Genomic DNA, 23,705 nt, shown 5'->3' on the forward strand with positions numbered 1-23,705 from the left:
GAAGGCCCAGCCCCGAGGGCGAAGCCGTTCTGAGGCCGTCGCATTTCGAGGGGAGAGCAGGGGGGAGCCCAAGCAGTATTCTACGGAGGGTGGACTTGGGTTACCCTTCCTCTTGGCTCTCAGGGCTGGAGGTGCCACCGGTTCCTGCCTGGGCCCGAGGGAAGGCTGCTGGCACCGCCGGGTTGACCCCCGGAGAGGGGAAAGAAGTGATTTAATTGCCCACCTGCTGATCTCCAGTTTCTTGTGGGTTTGTGAGAGGCTGCAAGCTTTAGCAATCCTGTCTAAATTATTTTTGAAACCTTTCCTTTTTAAAAAGAAACCTGTTGCTGCAGCTTAGTAGTATTTAGTTTCTGTGCCCCCGTGAGATGAGGGTCCTGGAATCCATATCTAGTGAAATGTTCAGCTAAAGCAGAGATTTCCACCCCAGGTGGTTTTTCTGTCCTACAGTAGTATTTCCATTTCAAAGGAAGTTGCAGAATTCTTACAGATAATTCCAGTTCACTTTGATTTTGTTTAAATGTTATGCCCATTTTTAAGGAGTGATAAAAGCCTAGTGAGTGAGTGTCTTTTGTGCTATGTGCCGCCTTACCTGTGGAGAAGGTTGGAAATCAAAGGCTTGGAAATAATCTTTGCCCTTGGCCATTCATATCAGATCTAGCTTGGTAATGGTCTTGGTTTTAGAACCTTGAAAGGAATATGGGATTGTATCTGGTGTTGCAATTTTAGTGGCCTGAATAAAATAAGACTTCGTGTTCTAAGGCAATAGGTTTTCTTAGGTAGGATAAAAATAGCAAGGGAACCAGTTTCTGAGGTTGCAGCTAGGTGGTTAGAGAACAGGGCGAGGGGGTGGTAAACTGAAGTGTGAAGAAGGGGGTGGACAGGTGAGAGAGATGTGGAAGGACAGAATAGGGTCACAGAAGGGATGGGGAGCAGAAGAATTAAGAGATAGACTTGGGAGATGGGAAAAATATTCCTCCCTTAAAGAGATCCTCATTTTAGGTGGAAGTTACAAAGCAAGTGCCAAGAAAGGCAGTTAACGGTAAAATGGTAGAGAAGTGCTGAGGCTGTCTTATGGAACTTCACTTTAGAACTTAATTTTATCTGAGATTTTTTCCCACCCTCTTGCAAATTCATTAAATATCAACTTTCATTAGTATATGGCTTTTAGGTTTAGAATACTTTTGTGAACATCCCCTCATTTGATTCTCATGATAATCTCTGTTTCAAGTTAACAGCGTATAATTATCCCCCATTTTTCAGATGAGTGTTCTCATCTGAATTGAGGTCCAGAGACTTTAAGTGACTTGTGAGGTCTCTGAATTTTAGTTCAGTCCCTCTATACAGGATACTTCAGTAACTATTAATTCAAAGGATTTGCCTGATATATTTTTATTTATTTATTTTTATTTTCTTAAAGATTTTATTTATTTATTCATGAGAGACACACAGAGAGAGGCAGAGACACAGGCAGAGGGAGAAGCAGGCTCCATGCAGGGAGCCGGACAAGGGACTGGATCCTGGGTCTCCAGGATCAGGCCCAGGGCTGAAGGAGGCGCTAAACCGCTGAGCCACCTGGACTGCCCCTGCCTGATACTTTAGATGTCCACACAGCCTGGCCTTTAATTCAGTGGCAATATGGTTGAATGCTTGGTTAAATTAGAAGAGATTAGAGTATACTATTTCTTAACAAGCAAGGAACTAGATTAGTATTCTTTCTTGCCATTGCTATGCTTCGTTAAGACTTTAGAGGGCAGAGGTGATGCTGGTGGGGTGAAGTAGAAACTATAACCACTACTTACTGAGCTTTTCCATTGTGCTTGCAGTAATAAGTGGTTTATGTTCATGGTCTCATTTAATTCTGGCAACACGTTGAGGTAGCTCCTGTGATGATCCCTATTGTATAGGAGAGGACATTTGAAACTACAGAATGTAATAATTGCCTTTCTCTGCTGACTTCTTAATTTTAAAATATTTTTATTATTAATTTTTTTAAAGATTTATTTTATTCATGAGAGACAGAGGGAGAGAGGCAGAGACATAGGTGGAGGGAAAAGCAGGCTCCCCGCAGGGAGCCCGACGAGGGACTCTATCCGGGATCCTGGGATCATGCCCTGAGCTGAAGGCAGACGCTCAACTGCTGAGCCACCCAGACGTCCCTATTATTAAATATTTTAAACATATGAATTTATCGGAAATAACGTAATGATACCATTATATACATCATTCAGCTTTATCTTATTGATGTAGGCAGGCTGAATCTGAAGGGGTCTCTCAGATACCAGCTGACAGGGTCCTTGGCTTCACACAGGATGGAAATCAAATGGGAACCAGGAGCAAGTGAGCAGAGTTCATTGAATAGTGTGATAGAGTATAACAGATGAACTGTCTGGGAGACCCGGGAAATGAAAAGTCTCTCTGTCACTTGAGGTTGTGGATTTATATTGGAAAGAGATCCGGGGTAAATATTCAGGAACCCAAGGTAGCCTCTGACCAAAGGTGAGTGTCAGGTGATCAATAGGTGTTATAACATTTATCACTGAAGGTAGGGTGCCAGTGTCAGCCATGGTTTGTTTGAAGCTAATGTCTAAGAACATGTTTGGGATCTGGTTCTTGGATGTTATCAGGTGTTTGGAGCCTAGGATAGAACTTAGAGAACGATTAACTTTCTTGTCTCCCCTTAGAGGGGCAACATAGCTTTGTTTTACTCAGATGCAAAATATAGAACATGAGTAAGTGGGACTTAGAGAAACAGGAGAAATGGAATCTTTCTAACATGGTTTCTCTGTCTCATTATGTTGCTCCTCCCTCCCCCCTTTTAGCCCCGGCACAGGGCTTGAACTCAAAACACTGAGGTTGAGACCTGAGCTGATATCAAGAGACAGTTGCTTAACCAACTGAGCCACCCAGGCGCCCTGCCACGTATATCTATTTTTAAAGTAATTTCTATGTGCCCAATATGGGGCTCAAACAACCTCAGGGTCAGGAGTCCCAGCCAGATACCCCTTGGCATCTTTCATATAGGTCTTTAAAAAAAATTTAAGAAATGAAACATTACAGATATAATTGAAGTTAATCATGCCTCCTTGCCATTTCTCTTCCCCTCTCCACCACCAGAGGTAACCATTATCCTGAATTTTGAGCTTCTTATTCCCATGCACGTTTTTATAATTTAATGATACATATATGTATCCATACACTATATGGTATTGTTTCTCTAACAAATTGCAAGAAAAAAGATGAGGAATCTATAGATTAGAATATAAAACATATCAGCCAGTTGTAGTGTGTAGATTTATTTGGATGCTGATTTTTTTTAATCCTTAAAAGTAAGATGTATAAAATAATTGGGATACCCGAACCATGTATTTTATCGTAAGGAATCCTTGTTACTTACAGGTGAAATGATGTGGTACCTGGGATTTGCTTCTGTATAATCCAGTAAAGTGGAGGAGTAGATGGGACAAGATTTGCTATAGGTTGATAGTTGTTGGGGCTGAGTGATAGGCATGTGGGGTTTGTTATACTGTTATTTTTGTATATCCTTTAAGTTATGTGTAATAAAAGGCATTTTCTTAAATGAGGAATTAAAATTGTGGAGAGAATGATTTGTACAAGGTAAAAATTGTATTGTTTTGCATGCTTTTGCTCCCAAGCATGTTGGAACATTCCCTGAAAGCTCAGGAAAGCCAGCTCTGTGCCTCTGGTTGTTATGTAGGAATTCTTTCACTTGCTATGAAGGATATCGGTCATGTGTATATAGTCAAGTTTGCAAGTAATGATGTTTTTCTTCCAGTGAGACTTGGCCACATTTCTCATGTTCTTCCCTGGGAATTCAAGGGAAGCCTGTGTATAATAAAGTGACTTAAATTATTTTTGCCAAGGGATCAAAGCCCTCTTCAGTATCTTTATCTTTCATAGTATATTAGAGAGTGTACTGAAATTAGAAGGCTCTGCCATTTGCTAACCAACCCTGGGCAAATCAATGACAAGGGTAGCAGAAAAGACATTACCTTTGGAATTAGAACTGGGTTTGGATCCTTGTTCTAGTATTAATTGGTCTGTGTGCTTTTTTTTTTTTAATTTTTATTTATTTATGATAGAGAGAGAGGCAGAGGGAGAGGCAGGCTCCATGCACCGGGAGCCCGACGTGGGATTCGATCCCGGGTCTCCAAGATTGTGCCCTGGGCCAAAGGCAGGCGCTAAACCGCTGCGCCACCCAGGGATCCCGGTCTGTGTGCTTGTTAAAGTGACTTAGTGCCTCTTAACTTTAGTTCCTAAGAGTGAACATTTATTGAACTCTTCATTTGCTCATGCCAGCTGCTTGAACTAGACTTTTTGGAAGGAGTTTGGATGAGAGTGGGGATAGTGACTCAGAAAGGGCTTTTCAGAAATATAGGTCCTTAACTTCAGTGCCTGTGATACTTGTGCTTGACACCTAAAACTTTAAGTAGAATTTTTCTTAGTGCAGCCTAAAGAAATAATATAAAATAATCCAGTCACTGGGCAGAGAAAATTACTTTTCTCTTCATAGAGGCACCTACTTCAATGCCTGCAGTACCTGGAACTCTCTCATACAATGCTGGAATATTGGTAAAATAAGATAAAAAGTCTTAGCAGCCTAAGTTTAAATACAACAGAAAGCTTAGTTTATTTGGTAAGGTCTATGTTACAGAGTTATGTTGAGGAGTTAAATTCGAAGTTTTAAAATGTTTCACAGTGCCTGATTTATAATAGGTACTTAATATTTCTTTCCCATCTCATAAGATGAGTAAATTTAAGTTTCTTTTTAAAATTTTTTATTTACTTATCTCCCAGTTTTATTGAGATAAAATTGATGTATAATAGTGCATATTAGTTTAAGACATATGATATAATGATAAATGTACATATTACTAAATCATTACCACAGTAAGAGAAGTTATCATACATCACCTCACATAGTTACAATTTTTTTCTCATGATGAGAACTTTTAAAATCTACTCTCTCAGCAATTTTCAAATATAAAATACAGTATGGTTAACTATAGTCACCATGTTATACATTATATAAATCCTAACTCTAAAGTTCTATAATCCCTCTCCTTTCCTTCTCTTTCTCCAGTACTTTATTGTCCATACCATTTTGTTTTCTCATATTGGTGCATAACTTTCAATGTTATCTCCCTAGGAGGATTATACATTTTTGTAAGTAGGCTCCACACCCAGCATGGAGCCAAATGTGGGGCTCAAACTCACAACCACAAGATCAAGACCTGAGCAGAGATCAAGAGTTGGACACTTAACTGAGCCACCCAGAGAGCTGCATTATATATTCTTTAATGGTGGAAACCATATCTTTATTTTTAAGAAGTCCTATAGAAACATATTATCTTGTTCAGTGCTATATGATGATATTAGCTCAGAAAATGTTTTCTGAAAGAATGCATGAAATAAATATAAAATTCAGGATATGGAGGGAAAGTGGGGTGGGGGGAAATTTACAGTTAGAATGCTAATAAGGAATTTTCCAAATTATTAAGTTTAATGTTTAAGCATTTCTTACAGCTTCTCAGATGTTGACATGATATGTGAAATAGGAGTTTTTTATCACCTTTCCTATCTAGAAAATTATTTATTTATTTTTAAGATTTTATTTATTCATGGGAGACAGAGAGAGAGAGAGGCAGAGACACAGGCAGAGGGAGAAGCAGGCTCCATGCTGGGATCCCGGGTCTCCAGGATCATGACCTGGGCTGAAGGCAGTGCTAAACCGCTGAGCACCCCCCAGCTGCCCTAGAAAATAATTTAGATTAGGTCCATCATTGACTGTTTAAAAGCTAGGTTTTAAAGTAATATACAAATATTCAAGTAGAAAAGTAGAATGACCCTGAAGTCTCCCCTTGATAGCTCTAGGTCCCCTCATAGGATATAATAGTCATCAGTTTTGTGTTTATATTTTTCTGGATCTGTTCTTGCATTTATTATATAAATTGAAAATGAGACTTTAGCATGTGTGATCATGATTAACTAGTAGATCTTGGTGGACTTTTAGACATTGCCTAGTCCCCCTTCTCCATCCTGTCCCCATTTTATAAATGAGGAAACAAGTCCAAATGGTTAAGTGGCTTACCCAACTAATTGCAGCTGGTTAGTGACAGAACCAGGACTGCAAGCAATGTCTCAGTACTCCCAAGCCAGTATTCATCTTTGGAGCAATGATATTCTGAAGAAAGTACAAAATTGTTGGGAGGAACAAAACTAGTTCCTTAGTTGCATAATTTTTCCTCTAAAGGTTTTTCTTTGATGTTCTTGACTCAAAATCCAACTTTCTGGTATTTAAAAAAAAAAATCAAGATCAAAATTAATAGGTGGAGCACCTTAAAGCATAATACAGTTGACTTTGTAATTAGCAGAGTTGAAAGTGATGAGAAGATCCTCTAATTTTCTTTGTGCCTGCAGGAAGGTGGGAGTCAATCATTTTGACAAGTCTCCTGAAAGGAACAGCTAGCGGGAGCTGAAACCTTTTTCCATTTGGTCTCGTGGCAAAGAGATCACACCAGCAGCTCCACACAGTATGGAAGACAATTCTTGTATTCTTAAACTTTTTTTTTTCTAATTTCAAATTATACATTTGTTTTTCTATACATTTCTATACATCCAAACACTTTACATAATATATATTTGTTTTGTTTGTATGTTGTGGATATCATTCCATCCGTGATAGTATATGCTGACCTATTTCATTATGTTTAAAATAGTTGTAAAGTATTCCATAGTATGAATGTACCATTATTTTCCTGAGCAGTTCTGGTGATGGACTTAGACTGTCTAAGTCCATGGATGGATTTAGATTGTCTCCAATTTTGAGTAATGCTGCTTTGAACATTCTTATAAATGTATCCATGTGCATTTGTGTAGATATTGCTGCGGGAAAAATTCACAGAATTGAAGTTGTGGGTCAAATGGTATTGCAAGTTACTCTCCACAAAATATTGTGCTGACTTAACACTCTTATGCTGATAGTGTGTAAGGGTGCTTATTTCCTATACCCATACCAACTTAGATACTATGACATCTTAATTTTCACTATTTTGTTAGAAAAAAAGTATGTAATTATTCTAATGTGTATTTCCATGATTCTAGTAAGGTTAAATATCTTAAAATTATTTCTCATCTTACAAGTCACAGTGCAAAGAATTCAAAATATCAGGATATCACTACTGTAAAACAAATAGAAGTTGATATAAGGGTATTTCCTGTTCCTCAGTGAAATTGCCTCTTCTTTTTCCAGATATGACGTGCTCACTAGTGCCCTCTGAACAGTCTTCTGGAACTTCTCTCTTGCCTAAAGACAATGCCCCATTTTCTTGGGGTTCCTTGGATGAGGATGGATTGGATGACTCCTTGCTGGATCTGTCTGAGGGAGAAGAAGATGATGGCCATTTCAGTTTCACAGAGGAAGATATTCAGGAGCTCCTGAAGGATGATGACCTATCAAATGAGCACTTTTCTTGGGGAGGAGTGTTGCTTAAAGATAATAGGCATGTTGAGAAGGGAGGGAAAGGGAATGAAATTCTATTGGACACTTCCCAAGAGAAAAATTCATTGTACAGCTTGGGACCAGTAGCCGAGACCCCTGGCCTCTTAAAACTACCTCAACTAAGCACATCAGTTGGTAATGGACCAACTCCTACTAAACCATTAAACAGACACTTTGCACTAGAAAAGAATCTTATAAAAATAACAGTTGTTGCACCATTTGATCCAACAGTTTGTGATGCTGTGCTTGATAAGGACAAGACTGATTCATCCAAAGATACTGAAAAACCCTCCTCCCTTGGGGAAGAGATGAGAAAAGGTGGTCTTAGTCCAAATGAGAGCAAACCCTGCAGTGAGTCTGAAGGGATCAGTCCCAGTAATTCTGCTTGGGATGCGCCCCCACTCTCTTCTTCAGACAATGACTTTGAACAAACTGCGTCTGATAAAAATATGCCTGACAGTAAGAGACCTACACCTGTATTCTCTCAGATCTTAGACCATTCAGAGACTCCTAATACGGGGTCATCCTGGAAAAATGGATCACATAAATCAAATTGTGAAGTGAGGTTTCCAGTTGTTTCCAGTTCATCAAACAAAGTAAGTATATTTTTTCAAGGTAAAGAGAAAAATTATTTTCGTTCATAAGCTATATAGCAGAGCTTTGTATTCATCAAACAAATTGGGATTTAGGTCCCAACTAGAACTATGAACTTGGGAAAATTATTTAGCCTCCGCATTTTGTCATATTTCTTCCCTATAAATTATACTAAATAAATGCTTCATAGTATAGAAAGGATTAATGAAATAATATATTTATAGTAACTGGTATATAAAATTACTACTTACTGAATAATTACTAAGATAATGGTGATTTTACTATTCTATTTCCTTTCTTTAGGTTTTAGCTTAAAATCTCAATCTTTGGTTGCCATGCTAAATGAGATACAGCACCTGATCAGCTACTGAAGAGCTGAAAAATCTTGGGCAATTTACTTAACCCCTTTGAGCCTGATTCCCTCTCTATTCAATGGGCGTACCACTTAGAATTTCTTTCTTTCTTTTCCTTAAAATTGCAGTCACTATGTCACTTAAAGCATCTGTCATAGTGCCTAGCACACAGGAGGGTTCAAGAATATGCCTCTCTAGCCTTTAGTTTAAGAATATGTCCATAAATAGTGTTGTCAGCTTTTTCCTTATAATTATCTTTCCTTCTACTCTGAATGAAAGCAGGATGTTCTTGACAAGGATTCTGGGAAACTGAAAGTCAATGAGAGAAGACTGGGCAAAGTCATTCCTGTTCTGCAAGCCAAAAGAAGGTAACAGTATGATAATATTCCGGTCTCTATTGATTCTCTTCAATATCTTTCTTCCCCTCCTCAGTTTTCCCTTAGTGTAGAAAAAAAACAAAAACAGGTATAAACGTACTTTTAAGTTCTGGGACCACTAACATGTAGCTGTGTGACCTTGGACAAGTCAAATGATCTGTGACTTCCAATTTATTTGTCAACAAAACGAGACTAATGAAGCCTTCTCTGCTGCCTCCGCAAGGTTATTTTGAAAACGTAAAAAAGACATATTTGAAAGCACTGTGTAAATGTAAAATTGCTTTTCCTCTGTGTGGGGGAAGCCTGGTCACAGATATGACAGGAGGTTAGCATAATTTTAACAAAAATATTAAAATACAATTATGTAGAAAATACTTTTGTCATCTCTCCCAACTGGAGTACAACTGTCCTTGGGGAAATATTCTAGTGGAGGTTGCAGATATGGGTACCTTTTCAATCTGTTCTCTTGTTGCCAGAAGATGGCAGTGTCTCTACATGGGTTTCTTAATTAGGAAAGCTATTTTTTAGGTTGAGTCAGACTAGCTTCCTTATAATGAGATTAAAAAAAATTTTTTTTTGATTACAAAGATCCTAAGTCTGCTTTAAATTTTTTTTTAAGGATGTTATTTATTTATTCATGAGAGACACAGAGAGGGGCAGAGACACAGGCAGAGGATGAAGCAGGCCCCCTGCAGGGAACTGGATGTGGGACTCCATCCTGGACCCCAGGATCACACCCTGAGCCAAAGGCAGACAGATGCTCAACCACTGAGCCACCCAGGTGTCCCTGCTTTAAATTTTTAAAAATATATTTAAAATAAGGCTAAAGTCCCCTTTGACTACTATCCCTAATCCCAGTTTTTTGGGTTTTTGGTTTTTTGTTTTATTTGCATATTTGAGGGAAACTTTGTGACTGACTTACAATGCAAATTATACCAAGGAGCCAAGTTAGGCCACTTGGAACAGCTGTGTATTTACTATCTCAATATTCTCATCCACTGACTCCATAGTACAATGCAATCAGGATGAGCAAGGGCCAAACATTGTTCTTGTCAAGGTCACCAATGTTCTGATTGCCACATCCAGCTGGTTCTTTTTGGTCTTTATCTCATTCAGTTTTTCTGTGGCTCTGTCAAGTTAGTTGTGTCCTGATTAACCTTAAATGACTCAATAAGTGCTTTCTTTCTCTAGGGACTAGGTAACCTTCACTTTCTTATGCCTTGTTTATAGAGGTTGTATCTATTTCACATCTTCCCTTTTTTTTGTTCCCTCCATACTCTATTTCAGCTTTATTATGTGACTAATACTGTCTTCTGTCACTGGATCTTAAAGACTTTTTGCTTCTGAAAGTTAGTTTTAACTGATCAGCAGTATATAACTTCTCCCTGCAAAGCACCATACTCATGGTTCTAATAAACTGTTTTTCCTCCTGGTTTGCTTTGTTCAAGGACTAATGTTCCGACGTTTTCACAATCAGATCTAGAAAAGCAGAAGGAAAGTTATCTCAAGGAAGTCATTGCTCATATAGAACACCCAAAGGACACTAACCAAGGTAACATGGTAACCAAAGAATGGCATGTAAAAGATGTGATGGGATTTTTTTTCCAGTGTAATACAGATTAAACTGGGAGATTATTTTGAATTTTCTTAAATTGATGTGAGAGAGAACTTCCTTACCCAAAGATTTTTACTTAAAGGGATTGCCTAATTGAATAATATCCAAAGTGGTTTGGCTAACTGGTATTAGAGGGGGGATCCAAGGAGACTTATACCAGTATATGAAGAGTGCCTTCCCCATGGTTGAGGGCTGTGTCCAGACCCATAGTTTTTAGATAGGGAATTTTTTGTCTGAAAAAGTAGAAATGGATGAAGGGGTTACTTAGTAAGTGTTAGTTTTTTTATTTATAATTATTTATTTTCCCTGTTTCCTTTAGGATATAAGTGTAAAAAGGAGGCATTTCAAATACCATTCTGCCTCTTGATATTTGAATAAAAGCTCTTAAAAGGTTTTGACTACCTTCCAGATTATTCGAGCTGAGTTCTCCCTGGTTCATTAAAGGCTCTTACAAACCAATATGGCTGGATTCTTTCTCCAACTCTCAAGATATTATAGTCTGTGTTATTATTCATCCTGGACTAGTAGCTGATGGAAAAACTCCTAAAGGGAGGGGAACTTGTGGACTATACTGAAGATATGAAGATAAAAAAAAAATCCCTTATCATAAAGATTGCTCTGTATTCGGTCATCTCTAGCTTCTTTGTTCACTTAGCAAATCTTTCTCAACACTTTCAGTGGTGTTAAGTTTGAATATTAGGGATTGGAAATGTAAAGAGGACCAAAGTAGTGTCCTGGCTCTCTAGGAATTGATAGCCTAGAGACAGAAAAGATCATCACACCACAATACTAATGAGAGTATCTCTAATCAATGGAGACATAATTCTAATAGAGTTATGTCTAAAGTACATTAGGAACAGGGAGGAGCACTTCTGTTTGTGTTTGGGGAAAGTAGAAGATGGGAAGGAGGAGGATGCCCTAGGTAGGCTTCATGGGAAAGATAATTCTGTTATTCTAAGATCTGTCATAAATCACTGGGAAGAGTTTTAGAGGAATTTTTGGCCAGAGATTTGGAAGAGACTCCTTTTCTTTACAAATCTTTAATTATTTAGTGGTTTTACAACTGAGGCATCAACCAGAAGGCTTGTTACAGGTCCTTTTATTTTTTAGTCAAAGATTTCGTTAAGCATTCAAATACTACTTGTACTAATTGCTCAGCCCTTTGCTTGTAAGCCCTCTTGGTATGAACTGTTTTAAAGGTCTGGTAGAACTAGAGACACCCCTCTCCCACCAGCCTGGACCCCCCTCATCTGGGTCATTGACTAGAGGGGCAGGTTAAAAGAAGTTTGTGTATATGTAACTTCTGTGGAAGAGACTTGAGCATTGCTTTTTCCTCTACCAGGTGACTTTCTTTTATGTTTTTGGCACTTTATACTGATGATATCCAATTATATTTTCCTTTCTCATTTGGGACATTTGGAAAAGAAAATTTCACAAGAAAAGCAGTGAAAAGCTGCTCATGTTGTAGTATCTTTTCCATTCTCTTTCACATTTAGGAGTCCTTCTCACACTTTACCATAATAATCTATATCTCACAAGGAATAGCTAGAATAATGCATGTAGAGGAAAGATAGCATACTTTGTGGTTGGGAAAGTAAACTCTAGTCTAGCGTTAACATCTGGGTTTATACCCTAGCTCCACTGCTTCCTGGCTGTGTGATCTTGAGCCAATAAAAATTCAGTTTTCTCATTTGCAAAATGGGTATAATAATGAGCCTTAGCTTATGTGAATATTTTAGTACAAGTGTAAGGCATAGAATAGTATTTAGCCATAGCAGCCAGCATTTATTGAATATTTGGTATTATTCACAAGAAAGGATATCCTTTCAAACTGAAATTTTTATAGGTAAAATAGTATAAATGTCAGATGTTTGTTTTCAAATCTTGGAAAAAAAGCCAAAACCCTAGAAAATTAGAGAAAACAGCTTTAATGAAATGTTGATGAATGAAGCTTGAGTAATAGTTATGGGGTTCATTATATTATTTTTCTACTTTTGTGTGTATTTGAAAATATTCCTTTTGACATCTAAGAATTGTCAACATCTATTGTTCTAAAAATTTCACAGACCTCCAGTGCTTTTTTCTACTTTCCGGGAACCCAGTGTGATACCATGTTCTTACTACTTCCGACTGCCCACTATTCATGCATCTGAGGTTGAAAGATAATATACCAAATTGCAGAGGAGATTGGGGGGGGGCATATTCCTTTTCTTATTTATTTAGATATGAAGTGAAGAGCAACCAGGAGCAAACAGGAAGCACATAGTGCCTCCTGTCCTTTTTGATACGTATAGTGTTATATCACCTTAAACAAGTATAACTTTTCAGATTCTTTGTCAGATACAGAGAAATTAAAATTAGTAGATTCAAATGCAGTTCCTGCCAATTCAGTTTGAGTCCTCTCCATTGGGTTAATCATCTTTCACTTTATCAGTGGTGTATATATTATTGGTATAGAATATGATAATGTAAATCATCCTTCAACTTCATTATTCTAATATACATATGATCTCTTTTAGTGCCACATGAATCTCTAATAGCATTACAAAGAAATACCAATAACTTCCTTCCTGACATTCCAGCTCATGGAAAGCTTTATAATGAATTACATGTTCCTAGAGTAGAAAAGGATCATTAATATCTTCTCTTTAATCTCCTAACATATAAATCTGTTCTATATGTCTTTGCCAAGTGACCATTCAGCCATTACTTAGAATTCTAATACAAAACTCATTAAATCATGAAGCAGGCCATTCATTGCTTAAAAAATTTTAGTGAGAAGAATTTTTCCTTGCATTGAGCCAAACTCTGCTTCCCTGTAGTTTCCAGTAGTAGTTTCTAGTTCTGCCCTCTGGAATCACAAAAAATAACCTATCTTCCAAATACTTAATGTATTCTAAGGACCTCTTCATATTACATATCTCAAGATTTGTAATGATTACAAAGTATTATATAATTTATTATTCCATCTTGGATAAGTAGGTTGTGCCCATTTTCATTTTAGTAATGCTTCAGTGAACATTCTGGTCAACAAATATTTATGTACAACTCTTATTTCTATAGGATGAATACCTAGAAGTGGAATTGCTGGGTAAAGTATAATAAATATTTTAAAAACCTCTGTTACATGTTACCAGATTGTCCTCCCCCCCAAAATTGTATTAATTATTGTCACCAATTGATAGGTATATTTTAATATATTTTATTTTAATAACTAGTGAGGTTAAGCATTTTTATTTATGTTTATTAGAAATATATATTAAATCATAATTATTAAAAATCATCTAATATCTAGTTTATATTTCAGTTTTCCCAGTTGTCCCAAAAATGTCTTCTGTAAATTGTTCAAACAGGATCTAATCAAGGTTCTGGTGTTTAATTATTGTTTCCTTAGTCTCTCTTAATCTAGATCACTTGTTTTGTAGATTGTCTCACGTTCTTAATTGTGTTTAATTGTTTCCATGTGGTGTCATTTAACTTGTTCTTCTATCCCCCTATATTTCCAAATAAACTGGAAATTGGATCTAGAGGAGGGATTAGATTCAGAGTTAGCAGTTTTGACTGGTACAATTCAAAAGTACTGTTGTGTATTCATCCTGTATCAGATTAGGAGGCATCATCTAACAACAGGGTGTTCTAATAGGGATGCTAAGTTTGATTACTTTATTAAAGTGTTAACTGCCACATCTTTCCATTGTAAGGCACATGTAATCCTCCCTTGTAATTAATAAGTCATCTGTGGGGTGTTGCTTCAGTATCATTTGAATACCTTGTTCCATAGCAGTTGTTAATTATTTAAGCATTCATCAATAATCCTTACCTAAATCAGCTACTACTTCATAGAGAGTTGTATAGAAAGTATTTATTTTCTGAATATGTAATTTCTTTCACAATGATTATCTACCATTTTTCTATAAAGATTTTTTTTAGTATCACTATTACCTCACAGATTTTTAAAAATTAATGTGTTGGGATCCCTGGGTGGCGCAGCGGTTTGGCACCTGCCTTTGGCCCAGGGCGCGATCCTGGAGACCCGGGATCGAGTCCCACATCGGGCTCCCGGTGCATGGAACCTGCTTCTCCCTCTGCCTGTGTCTCTGCCTCTCTCTCTCTCTCTCTCTCTCTGATGACTATTATAAATAAATAAAAAAATTAAAAAAAATTAATGTGTTATAGTTGATAATAATCATTGCTTTTTTTAAATGTATTTGTCTCAAATTTGACCAATGGGAACTCCTTCCTTCAAGTGGGCTCCTGTGTCTACTGACATGACCCCATTAATCCTTTTTTTAAAAATTCTGGTAAGAAAACATAAAATTGACCAATTAAACCATATTTATTTATTAAGATTTTATTTATTCATGAGAGACACACAGAGAGAGGCAGAGATACAGGCAGAGGGAGAAGCAGGCTCCCTGTGGGGAGCCTGATGCAGGACTTGATCCCAGGACGCTGGGATGACGACCTGAGCCAAAGGTAGACGCTCAACCACTGAGCCACCCAAGAGCCCCCAATTAAACCACTTTTAATGCATGCAGTTCACTAGTGTTAAGTTTATTCACATTAATATTTTTAATCTTGCAAATCTCATACTCTGTATCCGTTGAAAAAAAAAAACTAGTCTTTTCCCCTTACCCGTAGTCCCTGGTAACTACCATGCTACTTTCTGTTTCTATGAATTTGCCTATTGTAGATGCTTCATATGAGTGGAATCAAACAGTACTTGTCTTTTTGTGACTGGCTTATTTCATTTAGCATAATGCCCTCAAGGTTCATCTGTGTTGTAGCATGTGCCAGAATATTCTTCCTCTTTATGACTGAATAATAGTCCATTATATGTATATACTACAGTCTGTTTATCCATTTATCCTTCAGTGGACATTTGGGTTGCTTCTACTTCTTGGCTGTTGTGAATGATACTGCTATGAACATGGTTGTGCAGATACCTCCTCAAGACCCTGCTTTCAGTTCTTTTGGATATGTACCCAGAAGTATCGTTAGATCATATGGTAGTTCTACTTTGAATTTTTTGAGGAACCTCCTTACTGTTTGACACAGTGGTTGCACTATTTTACAATTGTACTGATAGTGCTCAGGGGTTCTACATCCCCACCAACACTTTTTATTTTTTGCTTTCTGATAGTAGCTGCCTTAATTGTTGTTATATCAGTATCCATCAGTATTATAGCTACGTAAATATTGCCCACTGCAAAATCAAATAGTATACTATGGTTTTATTTTCTTTGAATCATTTGTTTTTCTGGAGTGGTTAATTCACTTGTTTTTTTTAAACAATGAATTAATTTATCCTTATTTTTTTATTTTTTATTTTTTTGCAAATGCAACTTCTAATCTTTATCTATGTTGTCTATGTATCTGTGTTGTGCCCCCCACCCCCCAAATGCTCAGACATACCCAGTAATCTATCAGTTCCTTTAAGAAATTTTTCTGGAGGCCTTCCTAGAGCGTTGTGTCCTTCTGCTCCAATCTGTACTGCTTGTTCTCTCTTTTTTTTTTTAAGATTTTATTTATTCACTCATGAGAGACACAGAGAGATAGAGAGAGAAGCAGAGACACAGGCAGAGGGAGAAGCAGGCTCCATGCAGGGAGCCCGACGTGGGACTCGATCCCCGGTCACACGCCCTGGGCTGAAGGCGGCACCAAACCACTGAGCGACCCGGGCTGCCCAATGTACTGCTTGTTCTCTATCCTTGCTGCAGAGCTGTCATCCTAGTGTTTCCCTTTGCTGCCCTCCTGGATTGAATCCTATTCCTGGATCCTCGTTTCTTCCTCTTGATCTGTTTTAGTGGAGCACATTCTTTGAGAATTTCTAAGAAAGGCTGATAGATAAATTTGGGTGGCTCCTTCATATCTGAAAATGTCTTTATCTTCATACTTGATTGGTAGTTTGGTATAGAATTCTTTTTTTTTTTAAGATTTTATTCATTTATTCATGAGAGACACAGAGAGTGACAGAGACATAGGCAGAGGGAGAATCAGGCTTCATGCAGGAAGCCTGATGTGGGACTTGATCCCAAAGTCCTTCAAAGTCTTTTTTTTTTTTTTTTTTTTTGATTTTGAAGTTATACATCTAGCGTTCTTGTTAAGTCTGTTATTCATTTAATTTTTATTCCTTTTAATGTAACCTGCCCTTTTCTCTTTGGAAGTTCTTAATCTTCTCTTTATCCATTATTTTATGCAAATTATTCCGCTTCCTGGAATAATTTCCTTCTTCTGACTTCATTATTTTTATATTCATACTTATGATTTCTAAGTTTTTTTTCTTCCCTTTGTATATTCTTATTTTATGAACTAATTATCAAGATTTTTTGAGTAATTCAAATATAGTAATCTGCACAAATTTAACGTGTTTAACTTGAGTTTTAACATTTCTTTTTAAGATTTTATTTATTCATGAAAGACTTAGAGAGGCAGAGACATAGGCAGAGCAAGAGGCAGGCTCCCTGTAGGGATCCTGATGCAGGACTCGATCCCAGGACCCCGGGATGACGACCTGAGCCAAAGGCAAACACTCAACCACTGAGCCACCCAGGTGCCCAGAATTTTAACATTTCTAAACACCCATGAAACTCACTGCAATTAAGATAAATATACCACACCACATCTTCTGCTTCCTTGTAATTCCTCCCTCCTGCCTTTCCTTGTCCCCTTCAATTCCCAGGTAATCACTGGCCTGCTGTAACTATAGTTTGTAGCTTATAGAATTTTATGTTGATGGAACCATACAGTACATATACTAACTTCTATCCAGAACCATAATTATTTTGAAATTCATCATTTTGTTGATAGTTTATTCCTTTTCATTGCTGAGTAGTATTCTATTATAGAAATATACAGCAATTTGTTTATCCATACCCAGATGCCCACCTATCGATGGGCAATTGGGTTGTTTCCACATTTTGGCTATTACAGATAAATCTGTTACAAACATTTGTGTACAAATCTTTGTATGGATATGCTTTCATTTTTCTTGAGTAAAAATCTAGGGATAAAGTGATTGGGACATATGGTAGGTATCTATTTAATTTTTTAAGAAACTACCAAATGCAGGGTACCTGGGTGGCTACTCGGGTCATGACCTCAGGGTTATGAGATTGAGTCCTGAGTTGGGCTCCAAGCTCAGCAGAGAGTCTGCTGGAGATTTTTTCTCTCTCCCCCCCTGCCCCCCCCACCCTCCCCACTCATGCATGTACTCTCTGTCTTTCAAATAAATAAATAGATCTTTAAAAAAAAAAAAACTTTTCCAAAGTGGTTGTATTATTTTGTATTCTTACCATCTGTATGCATTCCAGATGCTCCCATCCTTACAAAGGATTGTTTGTTGTCAGTATATAGAAATTCAAGTGATTTTCGTGCATTGACAATTCACTTGTTGGTTTTGATACCTTTTTTGTAGATTGCATCAATTTCTATATCTATGATGCAATCATGAGCAAATAAACACATTTTTTACTTGTTCCTTTCCAATTTAGATGCCTTTTATTTACTTTTTTTTTTTTTAGCCATGTTGCACTGACTAGAACCTCCAGTATAATCTTTAATACAAGTAACTTATTGCTGATCTTAGGAGGAAAACATTTAGTCTTTCACTGTTAATAACTACTATGTTAGCTGTATCTCCTAGATACCCTTTGTCAACTTTACAGTGTTCTCTATTTATAGCTTGTTGAGTTTTATTAAAAATGGAGTTTTATTAGAAATGGATGTTAGCTACTTTCTCTGCATCTGTTGAGATGATCATATGGTATTGTGTGTTTTTTAAAGTCCATTAATTAGAAAATTATAGAATTTGATTTTCCTTCATTAACCCAGTTTTGCATTTCTTGGTCTTAAAGTATTATCCATTGCATTGATGTGCTAAAATTTTGCTATGCATTTTTTGCATCTGCCTTAATTAGGGACATTGGTTTATACTTTTAATATCTTGATCTAGTCTTGGTATTAGAATAATGTTGGCCTCAGAATGAATTGGGATTTTCTACCTCTTCGAATTTTCTGGAAGAGTTTGTATAGAAGAATTGGTATCTCTTGGGGATCCCTGGGTGGCGCAGTGGTTTGGTGCCTGCCTTTGGCCCAGGCACGATCCTGGAGACCCGGGATCGAATCCCCACGTCGGGCTCTCGGTGCATGGAGCCTGCTTCTCCCTCTGCCTATGTCTCTGCCTCTCTCTCTCTCTGTGTGACTATCATAAAAAAAAAAAAAAAAAAAAAAGAATTGGTATCTCTTTTTAGTTAAGCTTTGGTGATCTTTCAAGGAATTTTGACCATTTCATCTATGTTGTTACATTTATTAGCATGAAGTTAATAACATTCCCTTATTAGCCTTTTACTTATTTATTTTAAAGATTTTTTTAAAAAGATTTTATTTATTCATGAGAGACACAGAGAGAGAGGCAGAGACAGGCAGAGGGAGAAATAGGCTCCCTGCAGTGAGCCTGATGGAGGACTTGATCCCAGGGCTGAATGACCTGAGCCAAAGACAGACATTCAACCACTGAGCCACCCAGGCATCCCAACATGTTTGTTTGTTTATTTATATATATATATATATATATAGAGAGAGAGAGAGAGAGAGAGAGCGCGTGCGCGCACGCTTGTGTGCACGCACAAGTGAACACGTGAGCAGGAAAAGGGGGAAAGAGAGAGTATCCCAAGTAGACTCCATTCAGAGCACAAAATCCAATGCGGCCTTGAACTCATGACCCCAAGATAATGACCTGAGCCGAAATCAAGAGTCAGGCGATTAACAACTGAGCCACCCAGGCACCCTGGCAAAGTTTATATAGTATTCCATAGTGATGTCATCATTCCCATGGTTAGTATTAGTAATTTGTATTTTTTTCTTTTCTAATCAGTCTGGCTAAAAGTTTATTAACACTATTATGTAATACTTTCTTTAAAAAGAACTCAGCTTTTGTTTTACTGATTTTTCTCTTTTTTTCTGTTTCAATGATTTCCATTCTGATATTTATTATGTCCATTTTTCTGCTTATTTGGAGTTTCATTTGTTCTTTTTCTAGTTTCTTTAGTAGACCTTTTTTTTTTTTTTAAAGATTTTATTTATTTATTTATGAGAGACAGAGAGAGAGGAAGAGACATAGGTAGAGGGAAAAGCAGGCTCCATGCAGGGAGCCCAATACGGGACTCGATCCCAGGACTCCAGGATCATGTGCTGAGCCAAAGGCAGATGCTTAATCGCTGAGCCACCCAGACGATTAAGAGACCCAAGAGACCTTTCTTTTCTAATTTAGTAAGAGATGTTAGGAGCAAGAAGAGATAAATTCTGGCGGTCATTCTGTTTCTCTGGATGTATGCCTTGACCTTTTTCAAAAATCAACTTTATTGGTATGTCTGGTGGCTCAGTGGTTGAGTGTCTGCCTTTAGCTTGGGTAATGGTCCTGAGATTAGTCCTGCATTGAGCTCCCAATGGGGAGCTTGCTTCTCCCTCTGCCTAGGTCTCTGTGTCTCTCATAAATAAATAAATAAAATCTTTAAAAAATTAAAAAAAAAATCAACTTTATTGAGGTATATTTTCATGCAATAAAATGCACCCATTTTTAGGGTACATTTTGCTGAGATTTTTAGGGTAATTTTTGCTGAAATTTGTGCACCTGTGAAATCATCATAACAATCAAGATTGAAAGAATATTCCTAGTATACCCAGAATTTCCCTTATGCTCCATTTCAGTCATTCTGTCCCTATCCAGCTCTTGCACTTGGGAAAGCACTGATTTCTTTTTGGTAATTAGACTTGTCTTTTCTAGAGTTTCATATAAATGGAATCATCCTTTATGTTTGACTTCTTTTACTTGGATAATTTTTTAATATTTACCCATGTTGTGTGTATCAGTAGTTCTGTAGTTTATTGCTGAACTTTTCCTTGCGTTGATATACTTTAGTCATTTGTTGAAAGACGTTTGTATTTCTAGTAGTTGGCTGTTATGAATAAAGTATCTATGAACGTTCATATATGGGTTTTGTATGTGTGTGTTTTCATTTCTTCAAGGTAAATAATTAGGAGTGGAATTGCTGAATCATAGTGTTTACATAACTTTCCCAAGTGATCATCCTATTTATTGTGTGAGTTTTGTGTCACAAAGGCTTAGGTTGTTTCTTGTATATGCCTGTCTAGTTTTTCTAGCACCATTTGTTGAAAAGATTATTGTTTCTATGGGTTTCTGAATTCTCTCTTCTATTCCATTGATATATGTCTATTCTCATGCCAGTATTATACTATTGATTACTGTAACTCTATAGTAAGTCTTGAAATTGTTTTTATTTCTATAATTTTTTTGAAGATTATTTATTTGAGAGAGAGAGCATGAGGAGAAGGGATGGGCAGAGGGAGAAGGAGAAGCAGACTCCTTCCTGAGCAGGAAGCCTGTTACAGACTTGGTCTCAGGACCCCCAGATCATGACCCGAGCCAAAGGCAGAGGCTTAAGTGACTGAGCCACCTAGGTGCCTGATGTCTATAATTTTTTAAAAAATTAACTTCAGTTTGTCAGTTTGTCTGAAAACACCTGTTGGGTATTTCATTGGGATTGTGTTGAATCTATAATAGATCAGTTTGGGGAGAACTGACATAACAATAGTGAGCCTTCTAATATGTGAACAGTATATATTTCTCCATTTATTTGTGGTCTTGTTAATTTGTCAGTAAATTTTGTAGTTTTTGTACAGATCTTGCACATATTTTGTTGAATTCATTCATCTTAGTGCTTTTTTGTAATTTCATAAATGGTCACCACCGTAAGTGTAGTCACCATCTGTCACCATATAATGTTATTGACAATACTGTATATGCTGTACTTTTTATCTCCATGACTGATTTATTTTATAACCTGAAATTTGTTACCTCTTAATTTCCTTTATCTGCTTCACCCATTCTCCCACTCGCCTTCCTGCTAGCAACCACCAGTTTGTTCTCTTTGTTTAAGAGTCTGTTTGAGCCTTTTTTGTTTATTTGTTCATTTGTTTTGTTTTTTAGATTCTACATATAAGTGAACTCATATGGTATTTGTCCTCTGACTTATTTTCGCTTAGCATTATACCACTTAGGCTCATCCATGTTGGTTGCAAGTGATGAGATCTCATTCTTTTTTATGGCTAACTAAGATTCCTCTCTGTGTGTGACATCTTCTTTTTTTTTTTTTTTTGACATCTTCTTTATCCATTCATCTATTATAGACAATTAAGTTGCTTCCGTATCTTGGCTATTGTAAATAATGTTGCAATAAACATAGAGGTACATTTATCTTTTCAAATTAGTGTTTTCCTTTTCTTTGGGTAAATACCCAGTAGTGGAATTACTGGATCATATGGTAATCTATTTTAAATTTTTTGAGAAACCTCCATACTATTTTACATAGTGGCTGCACCAGTTTATATTCCCACCAATAGTCCACAAAGGTTCCCTTTTCTCCACATCCTCTCCAATACTTGTTAATTTTTGTTGTTTTGATACTAGCCATTCTGACTGATGTGAGGTGACTTCTCATTGTGGTTTTGATACTTTTGGTAACTTTTTAATAAATCCCTTGGGCAGCCCCAGGTGGCTTAGCAGTTTAGCACCACCTTCAGCCCTCAGCCTGGGGTGTGATCCTGGAGACCCAGGATCAAGTCCCACATCGGGCTCCCTGCATGGAGCCTGCTTCTCCCTCTGTCTGTGTCTCCATCTCTCTCTGTCTCTGTGATAAATAAAATCTTAAAAAAAAAAAAAAATCCCTTAGGATTTTTTGTGCCAACATGATAATAACTGCAAATAAGGACAGTTTATTTCTTCCTTTCCAGTCTGTGGGCCTCTTGTTTCTTTTGCCTTGCTGCACTGGCTGGGACCTCTAGTACATTAAGTATGATACTAGCTGTAGGCTTATTGTAGATATCCTTTATCAGGTTTGAAGAAGTTCCCCTTCTACTGGTAGTTTGGTTGAGGAAGTTACCATTCAGTTTTTAGTTTGGTGGGAATTACTAGGATTGAATGGTGAATTTTGTCATTTGAATTTTCTGCATTTATTTAGAAGGTCATATGGTATTTCTTCTTTATTCTGTAATGTGGTGTATTAGATTTATTGATTTTTGATTGTTAGGCCAACTTGCATTCCTGGGATAAACCCACTGGCCTTAATGACTTACCCTTACTTCAATATGCTAATATTTTAAAGAGTTTTTATGTCTTGTTTATAGGATTATTGGTTTTTAGGTTTTTTTTTTTTTTTTTTTTTTGTATTGCCCTGTAAGTATCATGGTAATACTGGCTTCATAAAATGAGTAGGGAAGTGTTGTTTCAGTTTATGTAGGTTTGGTGTCATTTCTTCCTTTATTTTTTTATTTTTATTTTTTAAAGATTTTATTTATTTGACAGCGAGAACACAAGCAGAAAGAGTAGAAGAAGGAGAAGCAGGTGCTCTGCTGAGCAGGGAGTCTGATGCAGGGCTCTATCCCAGGACCTTGGAATCATGACCTGAGCCAAAGGCAGACACTTAAGCAATTGAGCCACCCAGGCACCCCTCAGTTCTTCTTTTCATTGTTTGATGAAGGGGATCCTTGGGAGGCTCAGCGGTTTAGCACCTGCCTTTGGCCCAGGGCTTGATCCTGGAGTCCCAAGATCGATTCCCACATCAGGCTCCCTGCATGGAGCCTGCTTATCCCTCTGTGTGTCTCTGCCTCTTTCTCTCTCTCTCTCTCTCTCTCTCTCTCTGTGTGTGTGTGTCTCTCATGAATAAATAAAATCTTTTTTAAAAAATTAAAAAAAAAAGTTTGATGAAATATATCAGTGAAGCGATCTAACCCTGGAGGTTTTTTTCAGAATTTCTTTATCCTTCAATCCATTTTGATAATTCGTGTCTTTTTTTTTTTTTTTTTAAGATTTTAATTTATTTACTCATGAGAGAGAGGAGACACACACAGAGACACAGGCAGAGGGAGAAGCAGGCTCCATGCAGGGAGCCTGACATGTGGGACTTGATCCTGGGTCTCCAGGATCAGGCCCTGGGCTGAAGGCAGCGCTAAACTGCTGGGCCACCTGGGCTGCCCAATAATTTGTATCTTATAAGGAATTTGTCCATTTCTGTCTAAATTGATGAATTTATTGGCATAAAATTATTCATAATGTTCCCTTATTGTTCCTTTAATTTCTGTAGGTTCTGTAGTGATGGTCACCATTTCATTTCTAATATTGATAATTTGTCTTGTTTTCTTGTATAATCTAGTTAAAGTTTTATCACTTC

General features: G+C 37.2%; 1 protein-coding gene across 6 annotated transcripts in view; it reads left to right on the forward strand.

The window, feature by feature from the left end:
• The window catches only part of S100PBP (S100P binding protein), a 38,796-nt gene that overhangs the window by 713 nt on the left and 14,378 nt on the right, over positions 1-23,705 (forward strand). For 2 of the 6 annotated variants that reach the window (XM_055331492.1, XM_055331495.1), the window contains exons 2-5: positions 6,439-6,551; positions 7,271-8,115; positions 8,746-8,834; positions 10,292-10,395. In XM_055331492.1, coding sequence (XP_055187467.1) covers positions 7,273-8,115; positions 8,746-8,834; positions 10,292-10,395 — 1,036 coding nt within the window. In that variant the 5' untranslated portion in view covers positions 6,439-6,551; positions 7,271-7,272. Of the gene's footprint in view, positions 1-12; positions 6,552-7,270; positions 8,116-8,745; positions 8,835-10,291; positions 10,396-23,705 lie in introns of those variants that run through there. The other 4 variants (XM_055331493.1, XM_055331494.1, XM_055331496.1 and 1 more) reach the window with 4 other exon arrangements.

Source organism: Nyctereutes procyonoides, unplaced genomic scaffold (genome assembly GCF_905146905.1).
Source record: "Nyctereutes procyonoides isolate TBG_1078 unplaced genomic scaffold, NYPRO_anot_genome, whole genome shotgun sequence".
Classification (NCBI taxonomy): domain Eukaryota; kingdom Metazoa; phylum Chordata; class Mammalia; order Carnivora; family Canidae; genus Nyctereutes; species Nyctereutes procyonoides.